At 42.1% G+C, this 17,788-nt stretch overlaps 1 protein-coding gene across 2 annotated transcripts in view; it reads left to right on the top strand.

Moving 5' to 3' along the window:
- The first annotated feature begins 1,426 nt into the window (after positions 1 to 1,426).
- The window catches only part of GABRG2 (gamma-aminobutyric acid type A receptor subunit gamma2), a 273,840-nt gene continuing 257,478 nt past the window's right edge, over positions 1,427 to 17,788 (top strand). For both annotated transcript variants that reach the window (XM_073581007.1, XM_073581006.1), the window contains exon 1: positions 1,427 to 2,077. In XM_073581007.1, the coding sequence (XP_073437108.1) occupies positions 1,959 to 2,077 (119 nt within the window). In that variant the 5' untranslated portion in view covers positions 1,427 to 1,958. The remainder of the gene's footprint in view (positions 2,078 to 17,788) is intronic.

Here is a 17,788-nt window from a genome sequence, read left to right as displayed (position 1 = left end):
CGACCTGTGACGGGGACAAGGGGGGCATCCTCTATGTCTGGAGGAAAGAAGATTTAAGCATACTCACAGATGCGGATTCTTTACTGTAAGAGCAGTGAGACTATGGAACTCTCTGCCATATGATGTTGTAATGAGTGATTCCCTACTAAAATTTAAGAGGGGACTGGATGCCTTTCTTGAAAAATATAATATTACAGGGTATATACACTAGTTTCCTTAATATTGCGTTGATCCAGGGAGCAAGTCTGATTGCCGTATGTGGAGTCGGGAATTTTTTTCCCCAATGTGAAGCTTACTGTTTGCCACATAGGGTTTTTTTGCCTTCCTCTGGATCAACATGTTAGGGCAAGTTAGGATAGGATATGGGTTGAACTAAATGGACTTAAGTCTTCCTTCAACCTTAATAACTATGTTACTATGTTACTGGTAGTTACTATACCTGGGCAACACCGGGCTCTTCAGCTAGTATTATATATCTGTATATATCTGCACGTAGTGTAGTTTGAGTGTATTAATACACTCACCTACTGTTGATCTCTCCGTTGTCCAACACTGTTCTCCTCCTCAGAATTTTGACCTGCCGGGTCACTTTTGCTCATTGGTCTTGTGTGAGTTGGAGTCGCTTTTACAATTAAAGACTATTGATCCTCGCTCTGATGTTCCATAGTCTTACATGGTAAAAATCATTTCTGGACAACGTAGAGCGCAATGTTAACCTGGACAGTCTGCGGAGCTGTGACGTCACTGAAAAGAGGAGAAGAACGGAGCTGAACACCGGAGAGAGGGGGGTAGGTGATTATATTAATACACTCACACTACATTACATGGATGTATAAGCACATTAATGAATAAAAACCTTAAAGGGGAATGCTTCATTAAAGGTACACACTCAGTGATCAATCTAAAATGATTTCCTGAGCTACGTCATACACCAGAGCCCAGGGTGCCGCTGATCTCCTTCCGGATTACGCCTATCTGGTATTTTGGCTTATGATCACATGCATCCAGCATCCAGTTAGTGTCTCAGATTCTGCGGAACTTTATGCTCTGTGTATTGGCCACCATAATAAACTTGTGGGATGACATTTTAATTTGAGGTTTCTTACTACTTTTTTATTTTTAACATTTCAAGTTCTGTTTTGCGCCTTTGCTGTTAGTACTGGTTTCCAAAAGTTTTCTCCTGTTTTAGATATTGCTGTTGTTTCTGTAAATCACACCGGACACAAGACACAGATGACTCCTGCCGACATTCCTACGGTGACATTGCTTCGCCCATTGTCATTCCCCATAAGTCAGTGACTGAGTGTCAGCCGGGCTCCTGCTGTCCCCTTTCCCCTCTTCATCTTAGGGTCAGTGAGAGTCTGTCCCTCACTCGGCCTCCTCTCCCTCCTCACTCCAGTTGCTGTGGATCACAGGCAGGAGGAGGGGGAGCAGCAAGGAGCAACACAATAATCAGTATCCCTGGGTTGCTTAGCATCCATGATCAGAGAATAGGCTCTTCTACACCATGGTTGTCCTGCACTAAGACAGAGAAGTGTCTCGGTCAGCTCTGCTCCTAGGGTCTCACTTTTCACAGGCGGAATCTATCCTCACAAGCTGTCCCCTAAAGTGTTCGTTTCCCATGGACCATCCATGAAAAAAAAAGCCAGGATGTTTGTCAGCCCTGCGTAGTTAATCTGCATTCAGTGTGAGGCGCAGATCTGCTGTGTGCTTGCTCCTTCTATCTCTCCGTTTTTAGCTTTTCCCCTCCAGATCTTCAGAGCTGGTGCATGAGCCGTCAGTACCGGAGGGGCTTACCGGAGGGGGGGTTCCGCTGCCACAAGATGCGGATCCCATTTCTTAAATATTAATTCTCCCAGCCTGGCGGAATGTATCATTACAGTCAATGCACCTGGTAGGGGGTGGGGGGCACGACGGGACTATTCCATTTGCGAGAAAGAGAGGAGATTGAGGGGGGAATGTCGGAGATGTGTTCACCAAAGAAGCCAAATGTTGGAAACAAGGCGTTATTGCATTTACCATTTTGTCATCACAAAATGATCGTGTGGATATTGCTGCTTTATTCATTCGTCCAATGGTAAGAGCCATGCGTTATCTTTAATTATTATGTGTCTTTATGATGAATGTATGTATGTCCAGGGATAGGTGACTGCGCGCTGTATAGCAGTATCACACACACACACACATATATATATATATATACACACATATATATGGATCTTGTGTCTACGGTGGGATACACGGTAGCTGACACAAACGAGGCGTTCTGCCATTAATTACCACCATGTGTCAATGTACCGTGAGCACCTACAATGAACATTTACCACTTGTCGTATTAACCAAAAACAGAGAAGGGGGCGACGATGGAAGGCGCTCGATGTCTGACTCCTGCTTGTTTCACCATTTCATGGCTGTGTCCTTAGATCTGCAGATTGATGTAGAGATGGATCATCCATTCTATGTGGAGTCCATACAAAGCATAGGAACGTGACGGCACCATGGACAGCTCGCCTGTTTACTATGCCTTCTCTATGAGCTCTTCATTATCTGTCAGCCCCTTCAGTACTCTGCCCGGGCTCATTCTGCTCCTTAGAACAAAAGGTCTCAGTGCATTTCCAGCTTCTCCCTTTACATATGCCATGTTCCCCCCACCTTTTCCTCTTGGCTAAGTGCAGCGATTATGATTCCTGCTGAAGCAGCAAACACTATAGAGCGCAGAATCCTTGGAGCTGCATCACACAGCCAGATCATTAATGTGCTGAGCGAAGTGAAAGCCGCTCTTTGTTCCAAGGGTTAATTAACGCCGCGCACATTCCTTTTATTAAGGCTTAAAATAGTCCGGTGGTCGGTCGGTCACATCACACTGCATTGTGCGGAGTAGCCGCTGCCATGTTGAAAAATGTTCTATGACGGAAGCGAGACCACCATTTCCAGTGGTCGTCCGGGGGTTATGATGGGAGCACAATGGACACAAGCTGACAAGGCATTTCTGAGGCCGCAAAGCTCAAGTAATGGAAAATGGTCAATGTACCAGTGTTATCACTGGCTGATGCAGATGTTACTTAGTGGGTAAAGGTTTCTGTACATGGAGCATTTATTCTACTTTTACAATTATTTTTTTTTCAAAATTTCTACATTTTATAGCCCACAATACAAGTGCTATAGATGGAATAGTAAATGGAAAAAATGTTATATTTCCTCTTTCTTGGTATTTTTTTTCAAATAAAATCTCTATAATCAATTTATCACCAATCATTCAGTGATCAAGTTTATTAAAGGCTCCATTGTGTGTTCAAACAAAATGATAGGTAGATAGATAGATAGATATTAGATAGATAGATAGATAGATAACAGATAGATGATAGATAGATAAATAGATAATAGACAGATAGATAAACATATAATAGATAGATAATAGATAGATAGAAATAGATAATAGACAGATAAGTAGATTATATATAGATAGATAATAGAGAGCTAGATAGATAGATAATAGGCTGATGATAGATAGACAGACCGACAGATATATAGGTAGAAAATGGATAAATAGATGATAGATAATAAATAAATAATGGACAGACAGATATATAGATAGATAATGGATGGATAGATAGATAGATTATAGATAATAGATAGATAAGTGATGGATAGATAGAGAGATGATAGATCATTTACAGCACCCATACCTAATTGGACGAGGCCTGTTCTCATGCAGGCAGTTGCAGTGATAATGTGTGCACCGGTATGTACAGGAAGGTCTGGTCTTTTAGAACACATAGAGGGGAGTAAGTTCTATAGGAGCTTTCTTTATTGGCCTGGTCAGAGTGGAGATGGTATTCTCTGGCTCTGACGCTCTGGACCTGTCCATACTTCACACAGATAACATATTGATTTTAAATGGACACCATGTGTTCAAAATGTGTTGGCACTGCCAAAGATCCAAATATTTGGTGCCAGATCTCCACAGGTGACTGGTGATCACTGTGAGGCTCAGCAGCAAGGAGCCATGTAAGTTGATGAATTCTAACAAAAAGGAAGGAATCAAAATATCTTTCCGTTAATGCTTATACATGATGATCATGACCATTTTTTACTTTTGGTATAATAACAAATCTCTTCCAAATCCCCTAATACCACAAGTCAATCAAAGACATATAAAATGGCACAAGACTCAACGTTTGATAATGCAGTCAATTGCTTGGGGCCCTGCGGCTACGGTACATGCCTCCAGCTATATACTGTGTATACACTGTATATTACATGTATATAATACGGGTGAAAAAAGATCTACTGCACTAAACTTTCAAAAGAGGAGTTTACACATAAGCATTGATGTTGCAGTCTTGACAGTCCTCACATCACGCGCACTGCGTGCTATTAGGGTTCTCCGGTGTCATGAGCGGCAGTCATGTGTCCGCAATATGGGATATGCATACCCCTGGCCACATTTTAACTAGACATGAGTGGCCTTGCTCTATTCACTTGTATGCACGTGGCCCGGAGTATGCATATTGCAGTCTTGTGGCGTGACCTTCTGCTTCAAAGCCAGTACCAGAGAATCCTGACAGTGTGCGCTGTGCAAGATGTGAGGATTCATTCTGTGCGACTGCAGACTTTTGTAACAAAACTGGACCACTCCTTTAAATAATGCCTCATTTCTTTAAAAAATGTAATATTTCTTTCTCCAAACAGACCATGTACCCCCTTGTCTTTGTGGGGCCTTTACATGATTCAGCTTTTTACCATATTTTTTAATCAGGCCATTTATGTGCTTGTACAAATGAATCATTTTCCCACATAGACAATTCATCTCAAGACAAAACATATTGAATTATTTTAATCTTTCCTCATAACTAAGACCTTCCAGTTTTGTGTCTCTTCTTTTTATCTTCCCCATCTCAGGAGCATTCTTTCTATGAAATGGTTCCCAGAACTGAAAAGCAAATTGCAGATGAGACCACACTAAGGCTTTGTAAGGCTGGTTTCACATTTGCGTATGGAGGAGCTGCGGAGGGCTACGGATTTCCTCCGTGAAGCTCCGCCCACTGCAGCACCTCCTCCAGTCAGCTCCGCCTATGTCCGCATACTTCTGCGTGCTGCCTGCGTACCCTATCTTTAACATTGGGTATGCAGGTCACGCGGATGTATGTGGATACCTCCGCATGCGTCGTTTGGACGATGAGGCGACCCACGTCGAACACAACATGTTGGAATTTGATGTGGTCGCCACATCATAGGGTATTGAGGCCGGCAATGGGCGGAGCTTCATGAAGGAAGTCCGCAGCCCAACGCAGCTCGCCCATCCGCAAATGTGAAACTAGCCTAAAGTGGTAGCATTACATCCCCTTCCTTCAAGTTTGTATCTCTTCTACTACGTGACAATACACCACTGACCATAGAGGGCCACTTATTGACAATGCATTGTGTTAGTCTGTGACCTACAAGGACACCCAGATCCTTTTTTACAAGTGACTCTTCTACTTTTACTCCCCCGAGAACACACAGTGCCTAGATAATATTAGGTCCCAGGTGCATAACTTTACATTTGTCCACACTGAGCCTCATTGGCCATGTAGATGCCCAAATACTCAAGTTGTCCAATCCAGCTTGTGACTCATGAGCATTTTCCATAGACTGCAATATACTACATAGCTTGGTGTTATCTCAACTGCAAAAATAGAAACAACGCTATTAATCATGTCTTCCATGTAATTAATCAATGAGATGAATAATAGCATTTATTACTGGAGACCATTCAGAGTAGCAGTCATTCACCACAACTCTCTTGGCACGGTATTTGAGTCACTTTTCAATGCGATTACTATTCTTACTTTCTAAGCCTGTAGATGTTAATTTACCCATTAGCTGTAAGTGCGGGACAGTGTAAATTGACTTTGCAATGTACAAAAGCACTACAGTCACATCTTCTCCTCCATCCAGGTTTTTTCTCATCCCTTCATGAAAACTAATTATCATAGGTTATTTAGTTTGGCAACTTTTATCCTTAGTAAAACAATATTGATGATCACTGATAATGTCATTTTTATTGCATACTCTTGTATGTAACCCCTTACAAGCCCCTCAAACATTTTTCTTAGAATGGATGTTAAGCTTACTCATCGATATTTACCCGGGATAGACCATGATTTTCATGATTTCATGATAGTCCATGATTTTGAAAAAGGTCACCACATTAGCTTTGTGCCAGTCGCTTGACAGTACCGGTCACAGGAATCTCTAAAAAATATGCACAGGGGTCCAGCACTAGCTGAGCAGATGCCACGTATCTGGGTTATGGGGCCTTCCTCACATTGACTTTTTGTATCTTCACGTGAACCAGATCTATATTTAACCAACTGCATTAATTAGGTGACATATTAACAGAAGCGGGACTGGGTACATCAGCCTCTATCTCCTCTTTGGTACAAAGCTGAAGAAGCCAGTTGGTAATTCTGCCTTCTCTTGATCCTAAGTGATTTAATTACAATTAACATTATGTGGATGTCCCACCTATGCAAACCTACTTTTTTGTATTATTTAAATAATTTATTGGGATTTGTCTTGCTTTCCTTGGCTACATTCCATACATGTTCTACTCTAGCTGATTTTATGATTTTTTTTTAATTTCTAGTCAGGTCCTTGTAGTTTTTAATTGTTAAAGCTGGCCCCTTAGAACAAGGGTAACCAACTTATGGCTCTGGAGCCACATGTGACTTGGTGGCCCATGATGTGTGGCTTGTGGCTGTCTGTATTAGCACCATATCTAGCTATGAAGAGCAGGTCTCCAGATGTTGACTTCTCTGAGTAGCCCCACATGAAAGAGCAGATTTGGAAGCTCATATAGTGGGTGGGGTTGGTAAATATGGTAAGCTGGAGTTAGAATGCCACTACCAGTCAGGTGAGAGTGCTTGATGGAAGAATGTTAAATGGGGGTAAAGGGGACGCTCCAGGATGCAAGCATCCTATCTACAAGGAAAAAGGCACAAGGTCACGATATGGTTTTTATGGGAAGCTTTGGCTGTCTTTATACCATATTATCGATTTCACTACTGTGGGGGGAAGGCTTGGATGTGGCTGACGATCACCTCTTAGAGCCGAATGTGGCTCTCACGGTAAAGAAGGTTTTAAACTGCTGACTAAGAATTATATATCTTACATGCCCTTTCTTTCGTAATTAACAGGCTTACTAGTCATAGATATAACCCTTGTTGAGTTTAATTTTTGGCATCTATACTTGCTACCTATAGGAATAGACTTTACAGTCTGATTGACCTATATCAACTTAAATCCCTTGTATTTACCATTTGTATCATGATGTGACAGTAGCTGCTCCCTGTCCTGAAGTGCAGCATTCAATCTGGGGAATTCGGCCTTTCTAAAACAAATTGTTTTTGCCCTCGCTGGTTTGAGTATGGTTTTTTTACAAGGTAAAAAATTTTAATAATATTTCAGTTACTCTTACCAAAATTTTCACAAACAGTGACATTTCCAGCTCTGCATTGTTAGAAAAGGCCACATCCAACAGAAAATCGTCTCTTATTGGATCTTCCATGACCTGACCAATAAAGTAATCCTGGGAAGTTGGAATCTCCCATAATCACCACAAGATCAGCCCATGCAGCCTGCGCCATCTGATTATGTTGCCAGACCTCCTCTCTAGATTGTTGGCCACCCTCATTGTTGCATTTTGCTCCTTCTGTTCTTTAATACAAGCTTACAGGTGTGCAACATGGACAAATCTGTCAGACCGGTATTCACCCCCAGAAAAAATTAAGTACTGTGTTTTGTGGACTATAAGATTCACAGGAGCATAAGACGTAACCCAAATTTTTGGGAGGAAAAAACGAAAAAAAATGTTATAAATAAAATGGTGATACGTCGTATAGTCCCATTTTACAGTAGCTTACTGGCGAGTAAGCAGCAATGGAGCAGGGTCACAGGAGGCAGTATCGCTGCTTCAGGAGGCCGGCGATGGTGGCAGGAGTGGGCCGATGCTACGGGACCCGGGTTGGGAGGAAGGGGCGTCCCAGCGCTGTGAGGCTGCAGGCCTTTGGCTCCTAAGATGTCTGTGCTGATGAGTCTCCCGAGTTCTCAGTCTGTGCATGCGCCACCTCCAGCACCCATTTTCCTGAAGCCCCCCGCAGGGAAATCAATGTGAAGGAGGACTGACAACTTAGGACGTCAGATTTTTATGGATACATTACAATTCTGTAGCATAGGAAACTATAAAAAGTCCCGTAAAAGATTAATAGCTGCTGAGTAAAAAAATAGATTGTATACGGACAGCACATGGATGACAAGTGAGAGAAAATTGTCCCTCTCTAATGGATGAGAAAGTGACCGATTTTTTGTACACTAGTGCGCGCGAACCCTAATAACAAGGAGGGTCAGTATTTACTCCTCTTTGCTATTTGTACAGCTAGAACCAATTCTGAATTCAAAGTTTTTTTTTTTTTTTTTAATTTCCAGAATCCTGAAATTTAAACATGACTGCTTACCTACCAAAGTGGGTACAATGACTAAAAATATATTACTGTTAAATGCCTTTTACACACCACCTGACTACTGCAGCCTGCAGGGGGGTAGCTTCTGGGATGTGATTTTACCTAGAATTTTTGGTACCATCCTCCTTTGTAAAGGTACAGTACAGTGTTTTTTTTCACCTTTAATATTAAGGGTCACTTTGTATTTTTTTTTGAATACCTGTTGCAATTTTCTTGTTTAAAACCCATTAACATACTGGCCACTGTGGCCTCATATTTGTTTCCAGTTGTAAACCTACATGTAGCAACTACGCAACTAAAATTTCGGTTTCCATGAGTTACATTTCTGTTTGGTTGAAGGGAAAGGATTATCATTATTTTTTTTTTAAATATTAATAATAACAAAAACATAGAATTTTCCAGCAGCTTGAATAGTCACAAGTTTTGCGCATTTACCTTGTACCTATGTAGTGAGGTCTTTGTTCAAAGGGAACCTGTCACCTTCTTTTTCAGCTATGAGCTGCGGCCACTGCCTTTCGGGGCTTATCTACAGCATTCTAGAATGCTGTAGATAAGCCCCAGATCTAACCTGAAAGATAAGAAAAACAAGTTTTATTATACTCACCTGGGGCGGTTCCGGTCAGATGGACATTGCAGGTCCGGGTCCGGTGCCTCCAATCTTCATATCATGTCGTCATCTTCCTTGCTTTGTGTCGTGGCTCCTGCACATGCATACTGATCTGCCCTGTTGAGGGCAGAGTTAAGTACTGCAGTGCGCAGGCTCCAGAAAAGGTCAGAGAGGCCCAGCACCTGTGCATTGCAGTACTTTACTCTGCCCTCAACATGGCAGATCAGTACACCTGTGCAGGAGTCATGACACAAAGCAAGGAAGATGATGACATTGTATGAAGATGGGAGGCCCCGGACCTGCAACGCCCATTGGACTGGACCGCCCCAGGGTGAGTATAATAAAACTTGTTTTTCTTATCTTTCAGGTTAGATCGGGGGCTTTTCTACAGCATTCTAGAAAATTGTGCCCCATTCCTGGTGTGCTGTTAGGTGTGGGGTGCATCACACTCACTTGTGGGCCATAGGACTCCATTGACTCCAGGCTTACATGTGGCGCCCCTGAGGGTCCAGTCGCCCACAGAGGTATTGCACCTCATCCAGAGGTGTGGTATCCCACCCTCAGATAAGGAGGAAGTACCACCCAGGACTCCTAACACTAGCACCCAGCGCACGACAGGTTATTCAGGGCATCTGGGTGTACCCTTCGGGAGGATGGCCTCATCCCAGGCTGGCTAGGAATGGGTGTTGAGGAGTTAGTGGGGAAAGGTAGGTAGAAGGGGAGGAGCTTAGGAGGTGATGTGAGTAGGGACATCCAATCAGTGATAGTTGTTGGGCAGAGTTAAGACTGAGGTAAAAGGAAGATTGTTCTAGATAGAGGCAGTTGGTGATGGGACAGCGGAGGAGCAGGACAGACGTGGGGAGAGTAAGGGTCAGAGAGACACCTCTAATAAGAAGGAAGCTCCTAAGAGAATTAAAGGGATCCTAGGGGCACGGATAGTGCAAAAGCCAACCGTGGAGTCCATATCCTGGAAAAGGAGGACCAGGTCGCAGTGAGGGAGCCGGCACCTAGTCTAGTGGAGAATACAAAACGAGGCTCAGCTAGTAAGCTGGAGGCTGAGGTAACTTGAAGTGCCCCAACCACAACCACAAGCATTCCCCAAAAAGGCAGCCATAGAGCTAGAAGACCCCGGGGCCTGATCCACATCGCCCAGTAAGGTCCAAGTCTGCTGGCTTGGGGACACTGCTTGTAAAGGTGCAGGGCAGGAGAGAAAGAGGAGATCAGCGCAGAGAGACTGCCAAGAAAGGTGAAAATGAAGTCCTGAAAAGGTGTTCCCAAGCTACCTGGGAGTTTGCTGGACCCCTCCCCCGGAGGACACAGTGCCAAGTGGGTCACCGTATACACAGGAATTGTGAGTAAAAACCCTGAAACTGCACCCAATTGTGTTCCTCGAGTCATTTGTGTCTTGCCTGCCTTACACCACATTTACATCACCGTCACCGGCTCAACTGCCCTGGGACACAGCTCTACCCGTATCACTGCCGAATACCATGGGTGGTGTCACCACAAACTCCCCATTTCCTTACCTTCTCTCCATCATTTTCCCTATTATCTTCCATCATCCTTCATAAAATTTCCATCTTTACTGGACGCCCAGGGCCACGGACCGGGTCACTGCCACCGTGACCGGCCTGGTACCGAGTAACCTAAGGCCCTGTGGGGGGGCTCCATACATCTTCAGGAAATGCCGCACACAATCCAGGAGACATAAAGTACTTTTCCAAGAAAGGAAAAAGAGTAACCAGCTCAATTGCAGCATCATGCGGCATGTAGAAGCATGGAACCTGTGAAGTCTCACGTGCGGTGATCAAAATAATTCCAATTGTAGTTTTCTCAGGTTTGGTTCCATTATTGCATGGCTTTTTAGTCGTCTTTTCTTTTTCCCTTTTTGCATATGCATGTGATTTTACTCAATTGTGTTTAGCGTCATGTGATGAGTGAATACCTTTTAATTGGTGAACCATGGTATAAAGTCTATGGAGGTTTTAGTACCTGTAGCTTGAGAAAGGATACTTTGTGTTTGAAATGCGTAGCCATTTATCATGCTACATCATGTCTGTCATCATCTTTTTTAAATTTTGTTAAATAAAATTGAATTTTAAAAGAAGCTGGAGCAACACCAATTTTTTGATCAAGTGCTTTTCAACAGTCAAACTCTTAGTGTTTTATCAGTTCTTTTTGATTACATGTTAGATAGGTACAGTCTCTTCCTCACGTACCAGATATAACTTCAGCGTTAGCACTCGTTACGGATAAAGCATCCCATTTCCTGCTGTCTCCACTACCTCTAGGGATCCTACTCCACTGGTGGCAGTGCACCCCTATTCCATCATCCTTCAGCATGTCCATCTTCAACTGCAGGCCTGCAGGTGCGACGTGTCCAATGACCCCGGGGCCTGATGAAAGGATCCGCATGGCAATCCACTGCCCCGAGTGATTGTCTCATGTTGGCCCTAGCAGCCCACTGCACTTGAACTTTGTGAAGAACTTACTTAAACCTTTCACTACTCCTAAGCACACATACTGTAACCAGGAAGTGCCTCTCTTTTTATTAACACTATTCCCCTCCCATCTGTTGGCCTGCACCTAAAATTAACTATGGAAAAATTTTCTAGCAACTCCCACTTGTACTTAAATATTTGGTGTTTTTCTAACAAATAGGTAGAGCTGGGGTGGGAAGGGGCATAGTGTGAGAGGAACACCACAGTTTATATTATTCATAACGAGTTGGACATTCCCTATGTCAGAATTCTCACTCCAGCACCCAACTGGATCCAGATTAATGGCATGGGGCATAGAGTTGTATTGCACTTATCAGATGCTCCAGATTAATGAAGAAGCATGCACCTCTTCATGAGTCAGAAGCATCTGACTCCAAGGGCACTAGCAGTGATAGTAGCACTTTGGCCTAAGACAATCTTGAAATGAGAATCAGGCAGGAAAACAAGGCACTCAGGCGATTTTCTATACTGAAAGGATGATAATGATTTTGTGTACAAGACCGGAAAACCAGGCAGGGATACCAAGTAGGTGATGTCATCGGATGAGGGGGAGGTCATTGGCCTCAGTGTTAAACAACAGAGGCAATGTGTAGGTAAAACTATTGCATATGGAAGTGAGGATACGAAAAGGCAGTAGTATTGTGTCAGTCTAACGAATGCAAACTATCGCAGTTGCTGCGGAAATGTATTACTTATTGGTGGTGCAGTAGCCAACAATGCAGTAGATATCCAAGTAAGATAAAATGAAAGGCAGCACTCATCAGTTTCCTATGTGGTGAAATAAAGTCCTTTATTTACATAATGTGGATAATCATCAGGTGGTAGTGTGGCATGAAGATGGAGTACAGGTGGACGACGGCCGTATCTCTCTCAGATAGCGCTTCTACGGGTCCAATCTCAATATCTTTCATTTAATCTTACTTGTGTAGCTAAAACAATGTCTGGGCAAAATCTGTTTGTTCTGAAGTCAGCTTTGGAGCAGGTGATGTCATGGCTGTTGTTGATGTAGAAAGAACAACGTGCCTGAAATCTTTGATGGGGTCATGCTGATAGCAAGCTCTGTATACATTACTCTATCAGCCCATGAAACGTCTGCACCTCCTAGTGAGGAGAAAACAAACTGACCAGCAAAATTATCAAGCCTGAAGCTGTTCTCCTTCTTCTCATGATGGTCTTTCTGGTAACTAGTCTGCATCCGCAAGTAATGCCTTGTTGTAGTCTTCAGCCCTATCATTATCCTCAAATCCTGCTTTCCATACACTTCCTCCTTTATTTCTTTGCATCATTAGTATTGATGTGCAGATCATGCTAAACTTGAATTTGACTGTTCTTATCGATTTCCCTGGGAAATTTGACTAGCAGAAAGTTATTCTCCATGAATTTAATGTCCCTTATTATGCTCTGGGGTATTTCTAGATCTCAGAGCACAATATACATTTTAGAAAAAAATTCCTTTTAATGATGTTATTTTCATTCCTTACTGTCATATCATCTGTTCTTTGCTATGAGGCCCCAGGCTTTCAGATTTAAGGCATGGATTACAAGATGCGACGATGAATGTATGGGTGAAGGCAAGGAGCAGAGGGGCAGGAGAGGTGAACCGAAAGATGAGTTGAAGGATTTTTTTTATTTTTAACCATTTTGATGGCTTTTATTGGCTCAGAAACATGGCAGCCTGATGCTATAATTTTGGTAAAACCATGCAGCAGCAAATCACCTAAAAATTCCATTTTAGAGAATGCGGATTGTTGTAAAATTTTATTCGAATTCAGTTCAACTCAAATCTATTTTCTCACCTCTAATCTTCAAGTATGCGTTTGTGTGCCCCCAAAACATGTTTTTTTTTGTCAACCAATAACATGTAAATTGGAATAAAATATGTTTAAGTTCTTCACAATAGATACTAGACCACCTGGCTTGTACTGCCTTTTGCAAAAGAAATGTGTGAACTCAGACTTAATGGAAGATACCTAGCTGTTATTATATATTGTACCAAAAAGTTGTACCAAAAATGCTACATTTTTAACAAAAAAATCTGTTGTGTTACGTGTATCAATTTTTCTATATAATGTATGAAAAACTCTTCTTTCTAATGTTACGTAAAATTCAATTAGCTACAATGAATTTTCCCAGTAGCATTCTGAACAGGAGTTGCATCACCTAAACAGCCAGATTCAGTCTTACCTGTAATGTGTCCTTTCTCCAGCAAATACCCTGAGCTCCAATCTGATGGATCAGGGTCAATAGATTGGACAAGTGGCCACAAATAGTCTAGTTTGCTATGGATGTACTGTTATGTTCAGCCTCCTGTGTAGCTTGGGTCAGAGAGGGTGTAAAGTTCAGCCAATGGCTTTGTCACACTCAAGCGGAGTAGGTTATCTGCCACAAAATGGAAAACCTAGCATTTGTCAAAATGAATAAGGCATGGATAAGTGCTAATATCTCACTTACCTATGGCTGAGAGCAGTGATTAAATTGGCCATACCACCTGCCTGCCTGATTGATCATAGTCAGTCTTCTACTCCATTATGCCTTGGAGACTGCCTGTCCATCTTGTCATCTATACTGCAGCACTGCTGCTGCTGTGACTGCTGTTACTGGCTTTAAACTGACACACATCGCTTGCCTACCCTGTCCTAAGTCCACTAAGGTGCTCCTGTCACAGTCACTCCACATCCACATCAGGAGTGGGTGAAAAATGCAGAAGTGGTGACGGGTTTCTATTATACTTTTCCTTTGATTGATCCTCTCCTGGTTTTGGCCCACAAATACTGATGTAAAATGCAGATTAAATACTGAAGGTGTGAACGTGGCTTTACTTGCACTTCAAATGGCTAATAGCGTAATATTTTATTATCCTTATGTCCAAACTTAAAAAAAAAGATTGTCTAACACCAATAATTTGAAAAAAATCTACACTTACCTCCTGTACTATCGGTATTCCTCTACTCTAAGTCCTCTGCCTGCCACCAATCTCATGACAAAAACAATGTCACGTGACTGGTGCCTCCAATTGGTGGTCATTAATTAGCTGCAGCCTTACTTATTTCCCGCTATTCCCCAGGGTGTCATGGGTGTTTAATTTGCCAATGAAGGTTGTATTAGGTTTTTAAATTAAAACAGTTTTACTCCTTTAAGATCATGATAATAACCCTCCAAAGACATAGGGGGTGATTCATGATACAATTTAGGCAGATTTCTTGTAAGTCAAGACAAGCCAAGAGGTGAGACAGATTTTCTATAGATATTACTACAATATGGAGTAAATTTTAGTAGAATGCTATCTAGTTCAAATCTGCTGTCACTTTCGAGTGTTGGTCAGTCTGAAGATGTTCTAAATTCATATAGAGACATGCACTTTACTCCAGAGCAGTGCTTTTCAAACTATGAGGCTAGTTGTTGGTACATCTCGTAAGGCAGATTTCTTAAAAATCTTATGTAAAGCTAGATCACACGATAGTGTTCTCTCATCCGCGAAAATCAGTCTGATGATGGTCATCACACTCTGATCAGACTCAGATATCATCCAAGTATGGGCCAATATTTTTTCACGGATGCATAGACTTGAATGGCCAAGTGCGTTCCGATAATTGAAGGCAAAACATGCAGCTACAATTTTTTTTCCTTTACCATTCGGTCCTAGGAAAAAATTTGAACATGTGTATGGCCTCATTAAATAACATTGGTCAGAGTGCGATCCGGTGGTTTGGTGGATCGCACTTGGATCGAAACTGCGGTCGTCTGCAGCATAACTGAGTCACTGTCTACGTATAGTAATGCTGTATTTGATTACTAAAAAACTAAAATGAGGAGAGTTTTTTATTTTAATACAAGCTTTCACTGCAGATAGAAAGACGCAGACACGATTTGAGTTTTTCTAGTAAGACCCAGGTATCAATTTGGTCTGTTCAAGAGACCCCCATAGCAAGAGCTTGAGAAACCCTGCTTCAGAGAAAATTTCTTCAGAATTAACATAAGTAATACAAAACTTAAATGAATTAGCCCTATAGTACACAAAGGATTCTTTTTTACTTAGAGCCTGAAAAAAGTGTTTTACGTTTTGCTCTATTTGAACATTCAATTTTATGTTATGCAACTGTGTAGAAAAAATATGTGGTTGTGTCATCTTATGGCAATGTTACAAGCGATTGTTTTGCATTTGCTATTCAATAGTTTTTAATAAGTTGAGAATAACAGTTTTTCTTTAAAATTACAAAAGAAAAGACATTTTATTGCAACTGGTTCCCTCACAAAGTGTGCGTGTCACAATTTATTTTTTGCACACACCTGATTTACTAGTCAAGTTTTACATCTGTGCATGATGCAACAATACATTGTTCCAATAGAGATGCTGTCTTTTAGGTCGGGGTCAAACTTGCGAATGCAATGCGAGAAACTCGCGCAAATCTGTTGCTTCAATACCGGGCACTGCCGCCGGCACTCGGGACCAGAGTGTGTAGCTACATGTCTATCTGTGCAGCTGAAAGCTCCAGTCCGAACCGCCGGCGGCAGTGCCGAGTATTGAGGCGAGAGACTAGAGCGAGTTTCTCGCATTGCACTCGCAAGTCTGACCTCTGCCCTAAAGGCCCCGTCTCACATAATGAGATCGTTAGCGAGATTGCTGAAATGTCACCGATTTTGTGGCGCAACAGCGACCTCGCCAGCGATCTCACTACGTGTGATACATAGTGGCGACTGGATGGCTGGATATTGCTGATCGTGCTCGAATGTCCTAGGCCATTTTTTGATCATTGGCATCCCGCTGGCCAGCATTTATCGCTGTGTTTGATGCCAAAGAGCGACCTCGTTGGGGACGCAGAACTCATGGACGCAGGTGTGAGTCGTCAGAATAGCTGCTGTGTGACAAGGTCCAAACAACTGCCGAGGTCGTTATACGGATCACTGCATCGTTGCTACGTCGTTGAGTAGATCCGCATGTTTGACAGCTTACTAGCGATCATGTAACGACGTACCAGCGATCCTTACCAGGTCGTATCGCTGTCGGGATCGCTGGTGCGTCGCTTAGTGTAACGGGACCCTTAGAATATGCATCTGCCATGGATGATTTGAAAGAAACTGTATCTCTTTGCTTTGTGTTGTTTGAATCTCTATGCAATGCACTGGCCCATTCAAGAACTACCATTAGAATACCACAGTGTATGGCTTTTTCTATTTAGTGTTCCCTGAATCTCATCCAACCAACAGTCTTGATTAACAAACAGTATTATCCTAACATATAAAACAATAATCTGAAATACTGAAAATAGTAAGAATTTAAATTAATAAAATAATAATTGGGAGGTCAGTTTGAGCATTAACAGCAGTTAACAACGGCTACAAAAAACAACATTCCTTTTTCTTTATTTATTAAGCATAAAGTTAAGCAGACACAAGAAAAAAAATGTTCTTAAAATTTGATTAACCGAGCTAAAAATCTGGAAAAAATATATATTTACCAGTCTAGTGTGTGTCCACCAGTAGTGCCAGCAGCACATTACCCCCGATTAATGCCTGTTTCTTTACTAAGCAGTCCACTTTTCTTCAGCATATCTTGTCTTTCTAATATTGCATCTAGAACTGCACTTGTATCAAATCAAAGCAGCATTTTCCCCACCCTGTAATAATTGCCACTATCCTTTAATAATGTCTTTCATACAGGCCCCCATTCTGTAATAATATTATCCATCCTGTGTTAATGTCCCCCATTCAGCAATAATGCCATTTATCCTATAATAATGTCCCCTGTTCAGGCACCCATCCAGTGATAATATCAGCCATTATGGATTAAGGTCCCCCATCCTGTAATAATGTCACCCATCCTATAATAATGTTCCCAGTCCAGGCCCCCATCCAGTAATAATGTCACTCATGCTGTAATAATTTCCCTGAGCCTAGCCCCTTCCTGTCATATTTTTTTCCTTCTTGAGACTAACCATATAATAATATCACCCATCCGATATTAAAGTCCCCAATCCTGTAATAATGTCACCCATCTTATAATAATGTCCCCTGTCCAGGCCCCCATTCAGTAATGATATCCCCCATGCTGTAATAATTTTCCCGAGCCTGACCCCTTCCTGTAATATTTTTCTCCTTCTTGAGACTAACCATATATCACCAAACCTATATTAATGTACCCAATCTTGTAATGATGTCACCTATCCTATAATAATGTA

The sequence above is a fragment of the Dendrobates tinctorius genome, unplaced genomic scaffold (assembly GCF_039654945.1).
Source record: "Dendrobates tinctorius isolate UK_male_01 unplaced genomic scaffold, ASM3965494v1 ptg000067l, whole genome shotgun sequence".
NCBI classification, from domain to species: Eukaryota; Metazoa; Chordata; class Amphibia; order Anura; family Dendrobatidae; genus Dendrobates; species Dendrobates tinctorius.
The sequence above is the reverse complement of the archived record's forward strand: the minus strand, read 5'-3'. Positions and strand labels throughout refer to the sequence as shown.